We start from the raw sequence: 22450 nt of genomic DNA on the forward strand, positions 1-22450 counted from the left end.
TCAAAGTACAGGAAATCATACAGGAGTTGAGCTAAGAAGAAGTGGGACACTGAGAGGACTGAGCACAGGAGAAAGGAATACATGGAGATGCAACATAGGGCAAAGGTAGAGGTAGCAAAGACCACATGGAAAGGCAGTTGGTCCTGGTGACATAAAGCGGCTGAAACACCACAATTTTTCCTCGTTAAATATATTTCCAAAGGTGCTATTGACATGAAAATGTCACCGGATATTGGGAACAATCCAAGTAAACCATAAATACAATGAAAGTAGAACAAATAAGCTCAGCAATTAAGTTGTGTGTAATGACACAGGGAATAAGTATTGAACAAACATTCGGGAGATCCACCAGCCTGCCTAAACTGTGTTCCACGCACGTAAATCCAACTTTCGGTCTAGTACAGACTAGTACATATTTGGGTTTAAATTAACGAGAACAGGAACCCCCAGCTATATGCATTGTCATCCCATGCTCATTTCCACCCTCACATCACAAGTCAGTCTCCTTTGCCAATGTTCGTCTGTCCTTTGTTTTGTTTTTCCCCTGTATTGTTCCCCTGTAGATTCCCCTGTTTTCGATAAAAATTCACTATCTGTATCATTTGTGTTTGTGTGTTAGGGTTCGACAAAAGACCTCTGGTTATCGAGAACTCATCTAATTCCTGGTGCAGCCTTCAGATTACGAGACTGCCTTTATCATTTATCCTGTTATTATATTTTTGGGTTAGGGTGGGTTTCTTCATCATTTTAGTCCATAGATTTTTAGGTTTGATTAGTTTTGTTTAGTGAAATATGGTGTTTCTTTACCTTGATCGCGCTGTACTCAGCCTCAGGTTATTAGGTCAGTATTATTTTTAACCTATATGTCGTGTGTGCATGTCTCTGTCCTTTGTGTGTATGTGTGCGTGTCTGTCCATGTAGACAAGTGCTGGGCGGGTTTGATTTATTTTAATATTTTAATTAATGTGAAGTGCTTTGTGTTGCTTTTTTTGTAAGAAAAGTGCTTCCAAATAAAGTTTGATTGACTGAATAAATGATGAAAGTCATTTGGTTGGAATCATTTTCCCAATACAAAGTTCACAAAACCCTTTACCAGTGCCATAAAGTTCAACAATATCTCAGCTAATGCTTAATTTCAGCCTTGGAAAAGGTAGATGAATCCTGTTTCTCTTTGTCATTGTCATTATTAAAGCGGAGCATATTCAAAATCTTGGTCACAGGTCCTGGTACAGGGAATGATGACCCTAAAATTTTCTTACCGCCGTTGATACTCTCTGACGGATGTTCATGACAATGATGTGATCAACATATCAATACACATGCACACACATCAGTCACACACTGAACCACAAACAAACATCAAAGACACCCACGTTCAATAAAATGAATGGCTTTCCACCAGGGATCATTCATTATGGTTTTGCAAAAGTAGCTTGATTTGCTTTCTACAGGTTTGCCGGGGTTCATAATGACATACTTACTATGTGGTACTGTAAGATCTGTTGTATTCAAATTTGTCTGGTGAGATATGCTAGTGTAGGGTGCATTTATATTTAGTTTGATTAGAACTGGAAGGGTGAAAAAAACATTGCAGCTCAAAAGTGGAACACCATTTCAAACCTCAATGTGATATTTTTTCTCCACTTTCAAGGACTTTTTGTGTATTGTATCAGAGAACAGTGTGTTGCCAAAGGCTCCCAAGAGTCTTCACGCTGCACTGTGCCATTGTCGCTCCTTCCATTAATTGCTAACTAACAATGCACGCTCCCTATTTTCTCTCCCTTCTTCATCTTGCCAACTCACTCACATAACGTGTTGTGAATAGTCAGTGCATTTTATAGTGTGAGGCACAAGGAAGATGGAATGAATGAAAAAGACAGTTTTGCACTTTAACCTTTTGTGCAGTTCCCCGCATATGTAGCTAAAGATGAATGTTTGCTTCACAAATTGGCACCAAGCACTGATCAACAAGTAACTCGTTTTCTTTAGCTTATTAAAACTTGTCAAATGGGACACTAAGCCTTTTTGTGCATTACTCCAACATATTACTATTTATTAATTATATTATTTCAACTTAGAATCTTATTTCAATCTTTATTTGTTAAACAATGTGTCCTCTTTATTATTGGCTGCATGAGAAACCTCAAAAAATTAAATAAACATTGCTTCGGAGAATCCGTTCTTCTGCTCAGTCATCCATGTGGCTCCAAATGGTCTCCAACTGGCATGATACAAAATCACTCACAAACACTGGAAAAGTATAGATAATGTTAGCCCGTACTCCTTGTAAAGTGGGATTTTATTATTAAAAGCTGTATACCTGAAAACTAATAATATTACCGACCTCTGATGTTTGATGGATACGTTGTACTGTATTTCATCAAGAGACATACAAGGCATGATCAGTTAAACAGTACTAAAACTCTTTGTAATAGAAGACAGCACATGATTGCTTTAAAAGGCTTGCCCTTAATCACAGAGTTAGCCATACCAACTGCATCTTTTACTCATTTTTAATAATTCAGTAGTATTGTCATTCTGAGCCTCAAACTTCAATCTTTGCTCTTATTTATGGCATCTGGATCATTGCGCTACAAATGATCGATGCTAAATGAATCTTTACTATTGTGTTGATCCACCCATCCTTCCATTTTCTGGACCGCTTACCCTCACTAGGGTCACGGGGGTGCTGGAGCTATCTTCAGGCGAGAGGCGGGTTGCACCCTGAACTGGTCGCCAGCCAATATAAACAAACAACCATTCGCTCTCACATTCACACCTACAGGCAATTTAGAGTCTTCAATTAACCTAGCATGCATCTTTTTGGGATGTGGAAGGAAACCGGAGGACCCGGAGAAAACCCACACAGTCACGGGGAGAACATGCAAACTCCACACAGGCGGGGCCGGGGATATGAACCCCGGTCCTCAGAACTGTGAGGCAGATGTGCTAACCAGTAGGTCACTGTGCCGCTACTGTTTTAATTTAAAAAACAAATGGTCTTTTTTTTTTCCACAGGTTTTAACAAAATTGATTTGTACAAATATAATGCAACTTAAGACTTTTTGAGACTGTACATCCATTGACATTGTATCTTATCACTCAGGTTTATTTTTTTTATTAATGGCAGTGCAAACAAAGATGCCAGTTCCTGTCATTAGCTTTAGTATTTTTGCAGCCTTTTCGATTCCTGACATACAGTTTTCCTCATCTGGAGATGTTGTCTCAAAGAGGTGGGCTACATGGATGTTGCTCAACTTTCAATGGCTGATAATCAGGTTGTTCTTCTTTAGAATTCAAACTAGTTGAGATTGAATCAACAGCGCCTCTGACAGTGTTTTGCCTCAATTACTTAAAGATGTCAATCACTAATCCAAATTGAATATGTTTGTATGTGTTAAATACAGTATGACAGACATGGATAGTATTAATGAGCAATACATAGTTCCCACGTCAAACCATTGTGTTGAAGTGCAAATGACGCGTGTTTATTGCACTTTGGACAAATGTCAAACCTTGAGCTTGTCATGAAGACAAACAACACCGTCGACTCTGCCCTTTCAGTCCTGTGGGCAATTAATCACGCACTGCTTGATCACAGTTGCTAATATTCGGGCTCAGTCAGGTGTCAATTTGAAGCTTATGGCAATTCAGATGTATTCTAATATCTCTCTGACATTTGTAATATTTTATTGATATGGTTATGCACCATCTATTTTTTTCGCCTTCGTATGATTACTGGTATATTTTTATACTATTTTCCCATCACTGGTCGTCTCATTACTTGCTACTGTGTCTCGTCATACTACTCCTACTGTAAAATCATATCCTGCTTCTGATAGTATTTATTTTAAGATGAAGAGGGGTAGAGAAAGCGTGGGACTAGACCAGTGATGTCTTGCAGCGAGACAATGTGGGTGAAAGAGTGGGGAATATCAGGAAAATGCCACTCACAGAGTTGGAATAGGTAACAGGAAAGAGGAAACATTCCAATGAATATTTTTTTAGAGGAGAAAACAACAATTCATCAACTGTAAGAGCGAAGCACAATGCAACAGTTTGAGCCATTCTCTAATCCTTTGCATTGGCAGGAAACACAATAATCCAGAGGCAGCCGATGTTAACATCGCTTGCTCCCGAAACATTCGTTAATACGTGAGAAGCAAACACACTAAGTGCTTATTGCCACAGCACAAACAAAGCTAACCGCCATAAGCCTCATTTGGTATTGCTGGGCCACGAGCAATTCTAATTCTTGCACACGCCGCCAGGTATTACTGACTTGGAGAACAATGCTAAATCCCCATCAGCGAACCCCAGTCACTGCAGAGCTTTACCACAGCTTGTGTTCCCATTAGACTACCACTATATAGATGCTCGCGCACGCACACACACACACACACACACACGACGTAAAATACACATTTCCTGATTCTCATTAACCCGTGGCAGCCACAGTGTGGCTGCTAGAAAGAACTCTGATTTGTCAGCCTACGGCGGTTCTTTAGCAAGTAGAGTTAACCTCTAATTACATCTGGACTTCCCTAAACAAAACCGTTGTTACAGTTTATTTGTCTGTGCTTATCCGATAAGTACTCTAGTATGCATCCTCATGCGAAACAAACATTCAAGTGAATGCATGTATATTTTTCCTCTGCAATGGCTGTACTTGTTGACTGATTTTTTTCAAATATATACAGTGCCGTCAAAAAGTATTGCCCCCTTCTCAAATTCATATACTTTTGCATAGTTTCCCCACTTTATTGTTGAAGATCATCAAATAAATGTAAATTTCAGACAAATATAACCCAAGTGAACTTAAAATACTGTTTTTAAATGGAGATTTAAGGGGAAAAATATATTAAAATTTACCTCGCCCTGTGTGAAAACTTAATTACCCCCGTAGCGTATTTTGCTTGAATAAAAGCGTAATTCATTTAGGAGAAAAGAATAAGCCAGAAGCGATGCCTGCGTTACTTTCAGTTTAGTGTAATTTGAAGTTTAATTGTTAAAATTAAACTATTTTACCTAGTAAAGGGGAACCACGGTCACTTTTTATATGTATAGAATTTAGGGAAAGTGACGACAAACATGTTTATCAGTCTCGTAATCTGAATTTTTAGTTCTAGATGACAGAGGCTTACTTGAACTCAGAACACACAAAGTACAACCAATAGTGGAATTTTATAGAATATTTACTGACATCTACAAGGGATCTAGAAGGATTTTACTTAAGTGCTTGGCTGCTTCAGCATAAACTTCGGTTCCCAGAATGCATTGCGCCATTCAATGCAGAATTTTTGCCAAAATAAGGACATCAATCTTTATCATTCAAGTGTGTTTATGTTACCCGTAGTTTAACTGTCGGCTTGCATTGCATGAAACCCTGACTGTGAATTGTGTGCGATCTAGTAACCTCCCTGTCAGTGACGACGTATGCTGAGCTAAGTTTTACCTGGCGTCTCGCCAAATATATAAGATGCTAATGTGCTCATCCTGGTAATTAAACCACAACGCCTCCTTTCCAGTAAATGCTAGTGAGTGCGGCCACCTCTCCATGTCCACGCTTATGTTCCTATATGACCTGATCCCGGCTGTACTCCACCTTTGTCTTGAAGTCAGTTGGGATAGAGACCCTGAACAGAAAAATTAACATAGAAAATGGATGGATGATTGGGAAATGCCTATGGCTAACATGAACGTTTTTTAGCCGTAAAATCTTAACACATACAGCGCACCCTATTAGTGTTTTTTCATTTCTAACCCTCTGTCTTCGAGCCTATCCCTGTCACTCCCCTCACTAAGTTGGCTTCAAGCTGCCATTCAGAACATATTGTCTCTCAGCATGACAGAGTTTAGGGTTGACAAAGGGGTTGGAGGGCAGTGGAGGGAGCGATATCATGGGCTTCTGTTGCCAGATTGGCAGCAAATCATCTTTATGAGCGTTGAACGAGGGAGAGAGATCGAGGCTCATGATTTCTTCCTGACGTCTACAGGAGAAATGACTAAAGCCCATCCAGACTCCTCCAACAACTAGTGATTCACAGATTGCTCCGTGACCGACCCGCAGTGCAGTGAAGTCACAATGAGGAAAACATAAACTCCCTGGGCCTTTTTATTATGCACCATTCTGGTATTTTATTGTCTCCCTTCCTGATTCTGTTGCTCTATTAAAAAATGGTATGCATGTAAAATCCTGCAAATTTATTTTTGCATGACATATTAAAGAGTATGAAATGTGCAGCGAAAATCTGAGAATTATGCTTTTTTTGTGCCTATCTTTGATATAGAAATGACAATTTCACACATCGGGTGTCCATAAGCGCTTATGTATGGAGCTTGAGATCAACAACATTCAATTCATTGATGGAGATGCAGGCAATACACAACTATTAATTACGGTGTATTCCATCTCATTAAATTAAAAGGTTGCCCTGCACTTGACTGGTGACCAGTCCAAGGTGTACCCTACATCTCAACAAAAGTCAGCTGGGATAGGCTCCCACTCACCGGCGACCTATCTGCAAAAGCATGAATACAAATGCTTGTTTTCTATCATGCTTGCATTCATTGATGCCAGAATGTGGAATGTAATATTTAAACACTGTATATGAAGCTCTGTAATTATATTATTATATTTTTTTGTATCCATCCATCCATCTTCTGTACCGCGTATCCTCACCAGGGTCGCGGGCGTGCTAGATCCTATCCCAGCTAACTTCGGGCGAGAGGCGGGGTACACCCCGAACTGGTCGCCAGCCAATCACAGGGCACATATAAACAAACAACCATTCGCACTCACATTCACACCTACGGATAATTTAGAGTCTTCAATTAACCTACCATGCACGTTTTTGGGATGTGGGAGGAAACCGGAGTACCCGGAGAAAACCTACGCAGGCACGGGAGAACATGCAAACTCTTTTTGTATTCTTAGTATAAATTTGCAATTTGTAGGTGTGATGGAGAGTGTGTGCAGGTATAGCTTAACTACCACTGGGCAATGTATAAAGTTCAACACACTGCCCTTACCAACCCAATTAGGACAGATGATAAATAGCCACTGCAGCCTGTAATTTATTATTTCGTTTTATATGACCCTTTGTGTTTAGTAATTTGAATTAAATACATAGAAAATGGTTTGACATAAGTTTTAACAAAGCGGCGTTTATAATTTTTGGTACAAGAAAAATCAAAATCCTCAAGGATTTTTCCATTGAAATGGATGAGAATAAATTCATTGGAGCGATAATTGATGTGCAACTATGTTGGAAGTCAGAATGGAAAAAGAAAAATGTTGAAAACAATATTTATTCTCTATAAAAACCAAGGATGTCCTTAACAAAAATCAGTCACTGAGAAATAAATTGTTGCTAGTAATCTGGTAATGCCGGTATAATTTTATTTTTTTGAAAGGGCGGCGAGATTTCAAGAAATGTATGCAGTTTAAAGTGACTAGTAGTGCAATAATCTGGGACAATGTCAATTGTGCAAATGTCGCAGATACTACTCAGTTGATTGTGCAAATGGTGCACATGCTACTCAGGCGCATGAGTGGCCCGTATTGGTCAACAGCAGATATGCAAATAGTGCAGCGTGGCGCGACTACTACAGTGAGTACACGAGTAATATATATAATTGGCCCCACAGAAATGTGACAACAAACTCGAGACAAAAAAAATTGGCAGCATGTTGCAACGGAATTGTAAGTTAGCCGTTTAAGAAGTTGACGTCAAGAGGGAAGAAGCTCTTGGAATGTCTGCTCGTTTGCTGCTATAGAAAATGGATGGATGGATGGATGGGTAGATTGATGGATGAATGGATGGATATCATTCGTGCTTCATTGACACCAACATACATTCTTTAATCAATGAATTTACTGCCTTTAAAACTATCATATTATCATTGCTTACAATAATATGTGCACGTGTTCCAGTCAGAATCCCTTTGACACTATAAGTATATACTGTACCCACTAACCACTTGCATAATGCCTGCAATTCCAGTATGGTCGACACCTGAATAGTATTTTAATGGCATTTGGAAGGAAAGCGAGTCCCACCAGATTAACCACAGGAACTGATTAATATTTTCCATACTTTCCAGTGTTGAACATTGCACAAAATCTTCAGTTCAAAGTGGCTACCCTTCACAGATGCCATTATCCCTGCTTGTGGGGGGTTGGCGACCTTCAAGTAACTATAAATGTACTAACCATATAGAATTTTTGTATTTATCTCTTATCAAAATCAATCTTTTCTCCCCCATCTCTGACGGCGCTAATCTTTTGAACGCTCTTTCCCGCAAAGACGAGAAGACAGTCTGAGTCACTGATTGCTAGATGAGCTGCTGCCTTAGTAAATCGGCAGCTAATTGCATGCAGATTGTCAGTGCAAATTAAATGAAAGCTGTGCTTTGTGACGTGGCCTCTTCACACTCCTGCACAATTTATTCTGAGAGTCACATTGGAAGAACGACAATGGACAAATGGAGTAAAAATTGGTTTTAACAAAAACATTTTTTTTTTCTCTTCTTGATGTTTTGCATGCAAAAGGTACAGCATGCAGATCCTCTCAAACAAACACAGATGCTTTCTCCCTCCCAGGTAATGTAAATGTGAGAGCTGGAGGGTTAGGATTCATGCTGCTCTGAGCAGATTTAGTCTCGGCTGAGGCTTCACTGACTCATCCTGCTATAACTGATATGACCTAGAGTTCAGTCCTAGGTCAAAAGGGAGAATTAAAAAAGCAGAGTGGTGAAATGTAAAAGAATAATGTCAGTAAATGGAACAAATAGTGAGCCACTATCCTTTAAAACACACAACAGTATATCCATTTGACAGTAACAAATCAATGAGATGCAATTCAAGAAAGTCCTAAGTGAGGGATGGTCATTGTAGATTAATTGACCATTAAATTTATCCTGTCCATCGATTGTTGATTAATTGTGTCTTGAAGCAAACAAGGCAAAACGGGTTGCACAACCAGCACTGTTGATTCATTCTCAACTAGTTATAAGAGCATGACATCAGCTATGGGTTCTGAATTCACAACATTCAAAAGCGATGCCCCCATCCCTTTTATATTGCACAAATATATGTAGAACATAATTATTGTCACCCTTAATTTTTCTCAATGAATTAAATGTATTCACATGCCCATTCCCAGTGAATATACTGCAAATCATTATACCATTTGGATTGATAACTGCTGAACTCTGTGTAGTTTGGCCAGCTTGCTTGCACCAATTAAAATATTTTTGTGTACATTTACACTGTGTTTGACCTTGAACACTATACTCAAATATATCTCCTCTCTAAATCTTTTAATTAAACATCCCTTTTACCCACCGTTCTTCTTGTCCCTTCGAAACGACCTTGTCATTGGAACCTACAGTACATGAATTCATCTGTCCCTCTAGGCAATGTGCCTTTCCAAAACTTTAAGACAAAAAAAAAACAGAGGAGTTCAACCTGAGGGTGTTAGCTTCACCACAGATTTCCCTTATAACCATCATAGATTACCAATGACAGAGAAAGGCATTCATCTGTGTGGGACTTTAATTCATGAAATCAATAATAGATGAACATTAGGTACAGCAGACAGGTTATTCAATGCTAAATGAATGTGATTGTAGAAGGTCTGTGAGAAAATTAATGGACTTACTGATTAAAAGCTATGTACCAACCAAACAGTCTTGAAGTTCATTACACAAAGACATGAAATGCGACAGAATGATAGTTAGCAAATAGTATTTTGGGTCCTCAGATCTGTGAGGCAGATGTGCTAACCACTCGACCACTGTGCTGCCCAGATAGTTTCCAAATAACCAAATACATTTTTTTTATTTGTTGGACAATGACATCTCAATGACATCATTGTCTTTTTCCCCCCGAAATAGCACAAGGAGTAACAATTCGATTGTGATTCGCTAGTCATTTGTTACTGTCAACATGAATAGCAATTGGGGATTTCAACGGCGAGTCCAATCTCTAATATGTATGTATACAATGTTGGTAAGAGTACTTTGGAAATATAGTTGGTTCCCCTGTTGAGAATGTAATAGTAGTGCAACTATTTCAGTTACTTTCTCAAAGTAATGTAACTAATTACATTTGGTGCATTTTGATCACTTTTCTTAATTTCGAACGAATTGATCAACATGACCCTTGGATGTTTCCTCTAAAAAGTGGATTAAAACCTAGATCAGTATTTTGGAATTAACCGCGTTTGGTCTTTGATCAAATAATAAACTGAGAACAAAACGTGATAAAATGTAAATGTTTGTTGCATATACACATATACATACATACAGTGTATGTGTAGTATAGCATACCCTACCAAATGTGCACAATATAGACAGTAGCACTTCATATTAAAAAAAACAAAAAACAGAATGAATGTTACATAAAAAAGCCCAAAATTATAAAGATGAAACTGTTCATAAGCCAATGTTCTTTTATGTTCACAAAAGTGTAACTGAGTCTAACCTTTTCAGAATCTCAGACAAATTAATATATTGCATCACAAGCTGGTGCTTTGAGGTCATATTTGGAATAATGTCATGTTTGATACTACCGCTGAATGGCACATCGCCAGAGAGAACCAATCACAAGTGTTGGCTGTAGAAGGAGGACGTGAGATGGAAAAAAAAGTCTGATCTTTTGCGCTATTTTTCAAACTGAACTGTATTTGTAATCATGGAAATGCATACATTTCCTCCCAGTAATGTAATGGATAATTAGTGAGGAAGATACTTCAAAAGAACTAAGACGAAGCTTTGAGTAAATGAGTAGCATTCTAAAACTCATCTTCTTCCATGCGGCTTCAAAGACGAAAGAGATCATAACAGGTGACATCTGGAGAAGTGTTAATGATGAAATAGATACAGATAGATAGAGAATATAATAACAGTACCTCACCCTTAGGCATGAGGAGATGGATTCCACTTATACACCATACATCTACAAACAGAGGCAGAGAGTTAGCGGGTGCAACTTATCTTTGTCTCAGAGCCAGTTTGAAAACCAACTAATTTTTATGTCCAGCATATTGTGGAAAAAAAAAAAATACATGGATGAAAACCTTTTGTGTTATATTTAGCTGAAATGCATTTTCCCACTGGCTGCTATACTACATTTTCACAAAACTCATTTCAGATTTAGAAAAGAAAAGTTTTGGCACCTTATCATTGAGATAAATTGTCATCTTGGCCACCACTGGAGGTACTGCATGATTTGAAATTGGATAGTCTGTGCCTTCCACCCCTGCTGATGGATCCATACGGGCCAAGATTTATCATGTAACACTGTAAAACTACCATAATACAAGTTGTGTAATACACAACGAGAGGCACTTACAAGCCATAACATTATGCACCCCTCTACAGCCAGGGCTAAAATATGAAAAATGAGTCAAACTGCAAACTCGAACTACAGTATATATTGTTAAATTAATAATTATTTGATCATCTCAATCAAAACTGAGTATTATGATATTTGTAAAGGAAGATTTTCTGATGCAACTCTTGTTTGATCGTGCAGTTGCATCTCATTAATTGTTCAGCAGGTTTCTATCATTTTCTCAGTGGTATGTTGGTCTTTGCAACACTTCAAACCAGGTACACACTGTCAAGAAAACGTAGCATTGATGATCCCACAACAGCAGTTATACACCCGATGCATTATTTGGATGTACTGAGCCTAATGCAGGAAACACAGGTCGAGAAACCGTGGCCCAAACCAGTGCTGGCGGGTTTGTACAAGGGAAGACGCCTGCATTCATCGCACAAAAACAAAACTTTCTGTTTTGTTTTGCTTTAAATGCAACCCCTCATTTTATTTATGTCATTAATTAGTTTATTAGTCTTATTATTATTATTTGTTTTGGGTGCTTGTACACAGGCTTTTCAATTCAAATGTTACCATCAGTTGTACCTTTACAAATGTACAGTATAAACCCATCAGTCCATTTTCCGTACCGCTTATCCTCACTAGGGTCGCAATAGTCAAGGGTCACATGACAAGAACGTAATGGGACAAGACCGAGAAAACCCACGCAGGCACGGGGAGAGAAAATGCAAACTCCACACAGGCGGGGCCGGGGATTGAACCCCGGTCCTCAGAACTGTGAGGCAGACGCTCAAACCTGTCATATACAGTGCCGCTAATCCTCTAACCGTTTAATATCATCCTCGTCAACGGAGAGCCGAAAATCCACAACATCCGCCTCGGCAATGACGAATTATGAAGAATAGTTTTGTAAACTTTCAGCTTCATGGCTGAATTCTAACAGTATATCCCGAATAACAGATTCAATTTGCTGTTGTGTAATCCTCTAACCCCATAATATTCTCCAATATCCAACACTGAAACTTCATTTCCAGCAAATCTATTTTGATGTGATTGGACATTACGTTTAAAGTACTGTAAGAGCCGTCATGGTCACCACCATCTGTAATGTCAATTAAAGGAGCCCTTTGGATGCGGTACAACATCTGTTAATTTAGTGTGCTCGCCTGTCCACACCTCTCTTTGAAAACCACCTGGGAGTTGCTGTCGTGCAGCTCCAGGGGTACAGGTCAGCATGCGTATGTGCCTGATTGCTCATTAGCAAGTGTCCCTTTGCCCATTTATAGACGAGGGAAGAAGAGTTTAAAAAAAAAAAAGCTGTTGTAATTCATCGCAAAATCAGATATGCTTTCATTTGACAGATTCAACAGGCGTTTTGACTGTATACTAGGCAAAGATATTTGGCACAACAATACACCGATTTTTACATCATGACTATTTCGCGATGCCGCTTGTCTACCGCAGCTGTGGAAATTGTCACTTCTTCAGAAATTAACTTTGAACTTTAACACTTGTCAACACCTGACAGCGATCTGTGTGCTCGTGCTATGAGCTAGCAATATGCAATCTGTGAATTTAGTGGACCTTACGAATGATTTGAGTAGTTTAGTTTGCTGAATTTGACGGCCGACCGAACCTAATGAATTCTGTGAATTCATTGTATCGCAGAAAATGACGCAAAGACAAGTTTCGCCATTTTCTGATCTTCAATTAACTGAAGAGTCACAGCTAAAACTGTAATTGTGGAATCTGTATAATATTTTTTGACACATAATAACTTTGCTCGTCTCTCAGCATTCACAAAGCACATATTCTCTTACTCTATTTTACTTCCTTCCCACTTCTGCTCATCACCCGGATTGGCTCTACCTGTAAATCTTGTGAGCCTGTAAATTCCTATCATGTCATAAACTGGAGAACCTCCATTGGAGATCATAATATAATAACAGAGATGGACTAGTTCACGGATATAACAGAAAAAGTAGGTCATTGGATGGGAGGGCAGCAGTGCAAGGCAAAATACAATTTTGTGAAAGACCTCTGCATCTGCGCCAGACAGTGAATTTGATTAAAATATATAATAAATAAATAAATGAACTAAACCAAATGGAAAACAGGCTTACTTCCTGCTCCACCAGAGAGCAGAAAACACAGATGGAGCATCTCGCCCCCACACTTTGAGAGAGTCAGTCTGTACCTCTGTGCAGCTGCTGGGACTTTTGACAGCTTCCACTGTGTTCATGACCAGAGTCCACAAAAAGCCTCCAGGTCCCCAAACTTCTGCAGTGTGTGCTGTCGAGAGAGCGCACGCACTTGACCACACAGTGGAAGCGTTGTGGAGTTCTGTCATTAAATAAAAATAGCACAATTGTTGTTGGTTTGGCAAAGAACACTGACCCTATTATTCATGCAAGCTTGTTCAACATGTTTTCAGTGTGTCATTTGTAAATTATGCATTGGTTTATGCATTTATGCATAGAAATTTTGAACCATGTAGCTGAGATGTTAACCACTTACTTTTATAAGCGAGGTCAATGTGACAGCTACAGCAGTAAAATGACAGAATTTAGTTGAGTGGCTGCGATTTGGTCGATGTGCCAAAAAGATTTGAACTTGCCCGGAGCCCTGTTACATTTTCCTTGTAGCCAACGCTCTTCAGCTCCAGAGATGTTCCACCGATGTAAAGTCATTTGAGCAGCAGCCAAACCCGCTGTGGCTCCCCTTCCAAATGTTGGCAGCCAGTTTGACACGTTTCCGGCTTCCTATTTTCCCTCATCTTAGTTATTGACCGGACTCAAAGTGTCCATAAGATGGCTTTGGTCGACAGCCATTTCCATTTCCCCTTAGCTTCTGCCTTCATTCTCCTTGCCTCACTCCCCTTATTCTTTCAATGTTTCTATTACACTCTGTTTGGCTTTTGTTGCTGCCCTTCGTCTTTTTCAGCCCGTTTATTTATCACACAATTGTTCCCCAAAAAATACCTGTGTGGCTCTGTCTGGGGGAAAGGATGACATTTGCTTGGTCTAAAGTGCTTAAACATACTGAATCCTTCTTTGCACTTCAGACATGGGCAAATATGAGGGAGCCACTGTCTAACACTTAAGACCTTCATTCATGAATGCATCAGAACACCAAGAACCATTTATAGAGTATTGCTGGTCCTAAATGTGTCTTGTCTTCTTCTGGATTTTTATTGAGATGAATGTTTGTACATTCATTACACACAGAACTTTGAGGCAACCATTCTGATCGTGAGGAGAAAAACACAAAAGAGTCCCTAAGTAAGCAAAATGCAATATTATTGTAACTTTATGGAATATATAATTAGGGATAGGCATAATAATCATAATCAACTGATCATCCAAATCCAAATTAATTGTTTGGAACTGATTGATTTAATCATTTCTTGAGGAAATTAAGGCACTGCTTGTGCAGTTGACTCAGTCTAAACTAGTTTGCTATCGAAAGAAGTATAAAATGATGTTAGCTATGATAAATTGAGCTGCATCCATGCAGATACTGTATTTACTATTGTAAACTCCCCCGGAAACCACTGAAACAGGAGTTTATTTGGTGAAAAAAAAACTATTTAAAAAATAAAAATAAAAAATCAATTCATTGGCCATCATTTTTTGCCCCCCCCCCCCCATAGATCAAGACAATTTTTCCTGTAGTTCAGCCTCCAAAACCAAATATGTCAATCCTAGCCATTTACATTGCGAGTCAGAAATGAGGGAAGAGCTTTGAGACAGACCAGCCATTATCCCAATTAGAAAATTTTCAACATTCATTCCGAGAGGTGGTACTCGCCACATATGTGTATATATAGGCTACTGCTTTCATAGGCATTTTTTTTTTTTGGCCGGGCACCGTTTCTCCACACCCTCCATTTTATCCATTTAAAACCCACTTTCATCCATCATCTTGCCCCCAGTCTCCTATAGAGCTATACTGTCTCTTCATGTGTAGTATTGAACAATGAGAAACCGAAAGTTTGGTCCTTAGAAGAAGAAAAAAAAAAAAACGTGTATGCACAAGATCACGTAACTTTTTTTTCGTCTCTTTGTAACCATGTAAGCGGATAAGTTGAGTGAGTAAGCAGTATGTGTGAGAGCATATCATTTTACACTATTTCATCACTTCACATGCACTCCAGGTGCTTGATGTGACACCAAGCATCATCATCATCATCATTGTGATAAAGAGGTGCAAATGACCTGTCTTGCATCATGTACACTTATCTAATCTGATCAGACCTGTGATGTTTGAGGCAGGAGTTAGCGCTGAAAGCAGACACTGGCACCAAAGCAACAAATCGAACTTTATTAAACAAAGCAACAAAGCAACTGAGGACCGGGCAACTGAGCTTTCAACACTGTTGGGTTGAAAAAGAAAAAGAAAACAAAAATCAATCAGTCCAAACTAAAAGCACTGGGGGAAAAAAAGACCAGGAACAAACTATGCAACAAAGTAAGGAACTGAAAATCATTGAAAACTTGGAGCAAGACAAAAACTACAACAAAGAGATGTAATAAAACTAGAAGTGAGCAATATGTGCAACTGGGAAGTATAGTTCACGTGGAGCCGAAAAGGACCGACACAATGGAAATAAGACCAGAGGTCAAAGCAGAGGGGGATGAGTAATGGGAGACAGCTGCGTGAGGAGCTCAGCACACCTGACCACGCCTAGTCCTGAAACCAAACCGAAGACAGAGGCAATACAGGAAACAGAACAGCAACAATTTCAAAATAAAACTGAACAAAAAATAATAATTACTCACAACATCCCAATTACATTAGATGCACACGCAAATCAAAACAATAGCAAGTAGAACCTCAACAACTAAAGTCCCTCTCAGCAGTCGATTGAGATTGCAAACATGATGATTACATTTGCAATACAACAAGGTGTTATAATAAATAGTTTTCCAGTGGCTTTATTGTTTTGAATATTACAGTGCACGAATTCCCTGATCTGCGTGGGCCAACATGTTCATATCTTAGCTTTTTAAATCTTAAATTCTAAAACAAAGTTCAAGGTAGTGCAAATATAATGGCAATAAAATATTTGCTGCAACCCCAAATTATACTTGACTGTGCCTGAGACCTCATTAATGTGTGTGTGTGTGTGTGTGTGTGTCCGTGCTACTACGTCGTAACAGGCAGAGAAAATATACACTTTACTTGGTCTCCGTGAAGGACACTTCACATTATTTGCCAAGCAGAAACACACTCAAATGATTGCGCTTAGGCGCTCTTTATAATATTTTTTTTAATTATTACTTTACTCTGTGACTGCACTGGTGACACCACGTAATATGTCTAACCAGCCAACTGGCCGAGCCCTCTACACACTCGCACTAACACAAACATGCCCACAATGAAGGCGATAGTCTCCTCTCTAAATCTGACTCTCACACACTGGTGCACACGACACGATGGGCCATGACAGAGAGCTATAGACTGCATCTACTTGGCCTGACAGACCACATTGCTCTCGACGTGAAACCTAATGTACTGGAAGAAATGAGTGTTTGTTGCTTTGTGTGTGTTTATATCGGTGCGATAAGATTCCAACTGTCCTTGTAAGAGGAAAAACAAAATAATGCTGCTGCTTCTTTTCATGTTGGCTTAGAAAGACATTTTGCTCCACAATTCATTCCTCGAGACCACTGATTTCCAACCAGGGTGCCGTGACACACTAGGTTGCCTTGAGAGGTCAACATGGGTGCTGCGGAAATTATCCATTAATCCATCTATCCATTTTCTACACCGCTTATCCTCACTCGGGTCGTGGGTATGCTGGAGGCTATCCCAGCTAACTGCGGGCAGGAGGCGGGGGTACACCCTGAACTGGTTGTCAGCCAATCACAGGGGACATATAAACAAACAACCATTCGCACTCACATTCACACCTACGGACAATTTACAGTTTTGAATTAACCTACCATGCATGTTTTTGGGATGTGGGAGGAAAGCGGAGTACCTGGAGAAAAGCCACGCAGGCACGGGGAGAACATGCAAACTCCACACAGGCGAGACCGGATTTGAACCCGGGTCCTCAGAATTGTGTGTGGTACTACCGGAAATTATCCAATCTCACTTAATTTGTCAGAAAAATGCTTATTTGTTATTTACATCTTTGTTCATCTAACTATGCCAGTGACATATAGTGACAGGCAGAAGAATGCAATGGTCTCCCATTAGATGGTAGAAGGTACAATAAACCTGTGTGATCACCCGTTGACATTCATGCAGCACAATAAACCGTGATCTTTCGCGAGTACATCAGATTTGTGTTTAAATAAACAGCCAGGTTTCATACTGAATAACTACATTTGTAAATCATTATGTCAGTATTGATACTTTTTGTGACGTTTTTGTTTGTTGGTGTGCCGTAAGGCTTTTGTCATGTAAAATGTGTGCATTGGCTCGTTACAGGTATGGAAACGCAACTCTAGATAGATGGAGTAAGCATTTAAGGTCACATAAGCATGACTAGAGGTTATGTGCTGCAGGAAATGCCATTAAAAGATCTTCATCCATAACATCCATCCATTTTCTGAGCCGCTTCTCCTCACTAGGGTCGCGGGCATGCTGGAGCCTATCCCAGCTATCATCGGGCAGGAGGCGGGGTACACCCTGAACTGGTTGCCAGCCAATCGCAGGGCACATACAAACTAACAACCATTCGCACGCACAGTCACACCTACGGGCAATTTAGAGTCTTCAATTAATGCATGTTTTTGGGATGTGGGAGGAAACCGGAGTGCCCGGAGAAAACCCACCCAGGCACGGGGAGAACATGCAAACTCCACACAGGCGGGGCCAGGGATTGAACCCGGGTCCTCAGAACTGTGAGGCTGACGCTCTAACCAGTCGGCCACCGTGCCGCCATTAAAAGATCTTGATTTTTTTTTTAAATGTTCTGTTTCGGTTTTCATTTGGTTGGATTACTCTTACAAAAGAGCAGCTGGCAGAAAGCAATACGATATAATTTCTCTAGACACAATGAGATTCCCCCGACCCCCCCTGCCCTCATTTTCCTCAAATAGTGTTTGTCTCGCTAATATTTACAAAAAAAATGCTGAAGCTCTTAAACTAACTAACAAAACAAGAAACAAAAAGTTTTTAAATTGGCTTTGAAAGGAAAGGGTGTTTAAAAAAAAATTGCTTAACATGAAAAAACACGAGTAGTTATAAAACACAAAGTACTTTGGAGAGTTTGTAACCGCTTTTAAAATGCAATTTGTATGCACATTATCATACGTACTTCTTGCAAGCTTGTTTATCAGACATTGTGCACATTGGGACATATACTTGACTGAATCAGCGTTGTCTCTTGAAGTCTTTGTAAAATTGCAATGTTATTAAAAAACAGACTCTTGATACTTCATATGCTGTCTGTTCTCACAGGAATACAGAGCAATTCTGTACAAAATGTGCAGTAGGAAGGTCACCGTGATGTTACCTGGCCCAACAGGGCTGGTTGAGCCAGCATCCATGTGGTGTGCCTGAGTGCTTTGGGTGCACCTGATAGGGCGAGTTTCTGGTTCCCCGGTGGTTCCTCGGTGCTGTGATCTCAGTAGCTCCTTGGCTTCTGTGTCATGGGAGTTTGCCTAGCTTGGGGGTGAGATGGGCTGTGCACCATTCTGCACTGATGAAAGGTTAACTGCCTGATCTTTGCCCAACACAGAAACCACTGTGACCCAATATTCAGTACTGGTCAGGCCCAGAATCAATGCTGTGTAAGTGTTTTCCGCCACAACTGCTCTATGAATGGATGCGAGGCCTCCTGGGTTTGAGAGGGGAATTTGAGAGGGGCATTTCGTACAAAGTAGCTTACTGCTCAAATCGTGTCTTTATGTTTCTGCCTGTCTTTGTCTGTCTCTGTTTGCTTCATATACTACGTTGTGTACGCCCTTTTCTGGATGATATAGGTTTTAGCCAGAGGTGGATAGAGTGGCCAAATATCGTACTCAAGTAAGAGTACTGTTACTTTAGAATAATATGACTCAAATTAAAGTAAAAAGTAGTCATCCAAATATTTGCTTGAGTAAGAGTAAGAAAGTACTCAATGACAAAACTACTCAAGTAAAGAGTAACTTGTGAGAAACTACTGCTTTTCAATCAGGGCATTAACATTAAAAACAATTTTAAAAAACAAATAAAATAAATAAATATCTGAGAATCCACATACAGCTGTCACTATTTCAATTTGAAACTGCCCAAAAACCAACAACACATGCAATGGGCCCTAGAGAAACATTATTTGCTTTATTCACGTAAATGACTTCATGAAGAAGCTGCCACTGCCAAAACAACACTACTTGTTTTCTCAAGTTACAAGTGGGCTGAAATTCTAAGTTTGAGCAGTCACAATTTAAGGGCTGCATGACAAAGCTGTCATTTTTTTTAAGTCTGTTAAGTAAACACACTTGCGCGGCTATTTATTTCTTCTTTTTTTTTCCCCCAAAATGAGTCTTTTTGATTGGCTCGCGAAGGCTACGTGCGCGGTCATGTTACTGGATTGTTTCATCTGATTGGTGAATTGGAGTCAAATGACATTCGTGATCACGTTGGATTGGCGCAATGGGTGCCCTATGCGGAAGTTGAAGATGGGAGTCTAAAAATAGACACCCAGACACAAGAATGGATGAATAAAAGTAGCGAAAGGCATGTTTATCATTGTAACGGTGTAAAAGTATGATCCTTTTTCACATAAATAAGTAAAAGTAAAAGTCACGATGCATTTGATGTACTCTGACAAGTATAGTTTATCAAAAATGTGAAATGAGTAAACGTAACGGAGTAAATGTAGCCCGTTACTACCCACCTCTGGTTTTAGCTGTGTGGTGTATTTATTATTATTTTGTTTGTTTGTTTTTAGTTTATCTTATTATATTTAGCTTTTTTCGCTTCGTTGTCTTTTTTTTTGTTTGTTTGTTTGTTTTCTGAGCTTCAGAGAGGGCAGGGATAGGTCACCACACTCACATGCACACTAATAAAAATTGCATGACAGAAGATAAAAAATGCAATTTGTACCTGTATTGGTTTTTTACCAGTCTTGGCATTAACCACATAAACACATGCAGACGTGTATAAGGAAGAAAAAAAAGGGGGTTTGCAATCATAATGCATCATAATTATGTCAAGGCGGTTTTCCACCTCTGGAAAAAATGTAATAACTTATTAACATTTCAAGAGTTGCTCATGGGAAATTAAACACTAAGTGACCACAACAATATGCATACTTATAGAATCTGATGGCATTCTAACAAGCAACCTTAAAGATAATAATGCTCAGTTTTTGGTGGTTTTCTTTTAATAATATATTTATTGTGTAGTTTGCAGGGAGTGGTGTTGCTATGTATCAACCAAAATATTACAGACAGCTCTCTGTATGATGCAGTGTGGCTCTACACCCCTGCAAACTATAACCACTTCAATAAAATATATCGTTTAAAAGAATATCTTTATGACAAGAGTCAATCAAAATGGAGCCATTTTTGTTAGCCACTTTTTTTGATACAGCTCTTGCAGCTCGAGCAAGTGGTAATAAATTTGCTAGCAGTCTGTACTGTACATGGGTTTATTTCTCATTTGAAACTTATAGTGCTAAAAAGTTAAGTTGTCGTTATCGAGGCTGTTTACTCAGTTTACTACTTGACAGTGAAAAGTACTTGGGAATATTTTGCATGCAAATCCACATGACCTGTCATTTGGCTTGCAGTGAGATTGTTTATCTTCAGCAATGCTGTTGTTTCTGCAGTTTTGGAATGTTTTACCATGCGAAGAATGTTTTTTTTTTTTTTTTTTTTTAAATACAAAGTGTGTTATTGTGTGTTTGGAACAACAGCGTTTGCAAATACTAGCTTTTCCATGTGGAATCCTCCAATCTACTTCCCTTTCCTCATGTTTGATTTTTCCTCCATCACTGCTTCCTTGGGTCATCATATCATTTCTCTCTTCACAGCAAAATGTGATGAGGCTCTGGCCTCTCCTTTGCCGCACACAGCGTTCTCCAGCTCATCAATCTTCTCAAATGGATATGCACCTGGATATGCCAAGCTCAACCGGCGAGGAGGTAAGGCTGACACACACACGCACTCACTGAAACCTGCATGTGCACTCAACATGTTCATATGAACACTGTGAACAGAAATAATTTAAAGACTGCGGATGTAAACATCCATCGCCATTTTTTTTTTAACAAACTAATCTAAGCTTCCATAGGGAATTAGACACTGATATCTTTTTTTGACAAATACGTTCCTTGTGGAGATTGTGACATTATCTTGTCACCCGAGACTAGACTTTACGCCGATGTGATCGGTATCGGCCGATAATTAGCATTTTATGCTGATCGGCTGATCGGCTTTCGTGTCATAATTCGCCGATCCGATCAATGACGTCATCGATCGGCTCCGCACAAGACATTAACTCCGCGTCGCCATTGCGTATGAATCCAAAAGCTAGTTTATTTTTAGCCTGATCACGTGTCTTGTGGCGCAGTACCGTAACTATCTGACGGCCAATAAAGTTTTTTTTCAATCATGTCGGTTAAAAAATATGTTATTTGTGTGGGACTACTTTGCGGTGTTTCAGACAAACAACATGTAAGTTATTTGCAGTATATGCAAAAATCCTGATCGTGTAAAGCCTACCCAAGACTGAAGCTCAGTTCCCCATAAATCCAGAAACCGAGGGGAAAAGACCATACAACACCTCCAAATACTGATTCAATCAATATGTTTTTCCATTACATTTGGCATTTAAATGAAAACAAATTGCAGAGGAGTACATTGGTTAAAAAGAATTGTATTTTGGGTTTCTGTTCTGTATTTGTTTGATCCGGACTCCAAAGGGGTTGAAGTGTTTATGGAGCCTGTGGAAAGTATTGTACTGTATGTCTGGTCACATGGAGGCTGACGCACAAAAAAATCCTTTATCATACTGTATTTAGAACATTGACTAAACCACAACAAACAACAAAACAACAACACACACTCAAGCTCAGCTCACGTAAATATTTTGGTGTCGTATCCCTCCAATGACTGAAATACAACAGTCAATTTCCAAATTAACACCACTTTTCCA

At 39.4% G+C, this 22450-nt stretch overlaps 1 protein-coding gene across 3 annotated transcripts in view; it reads left to right on the plus strand.

The window, feature by feature from the left end:
* cntnap2a (contactin associated protein 2a) overlaps positions 1-22450 on the plus strand; it is a 294944-nt gene that overhangs the window by 89723 nt on the left and 182771 nt on the right. For all 3 annotated transcript variants that reach the window (XM_061758709.1, XM_061758710.1, XM_061758711.1), the window contains exon 2: positions 21327-21437. In XM_061758709.1, coding sequence (XP_061614693.1) covers positions 21327-21437 — 111 coding nt within the window. The remainder of the gene's footprint in view (positions 1-21326; positions 21438-22450) is intronic.

The sequence above is a fragment of the Phyllopteryx taeniolatus genome, chromosome 20 (genome assembly GCF_024500385.1).
Source record: "Phyllopteryx taeniolatus isolate TA_2022b chromosome 20, UOR_Ptae_1.2, whole genome shotgun sequence".
NCBI lineage: Eukaryota > Metazoa > Chordata > Actinopteri > Syngnathiformes > Syngnathidae > Phyllopteryx > Phyllopteryx taeniolatus.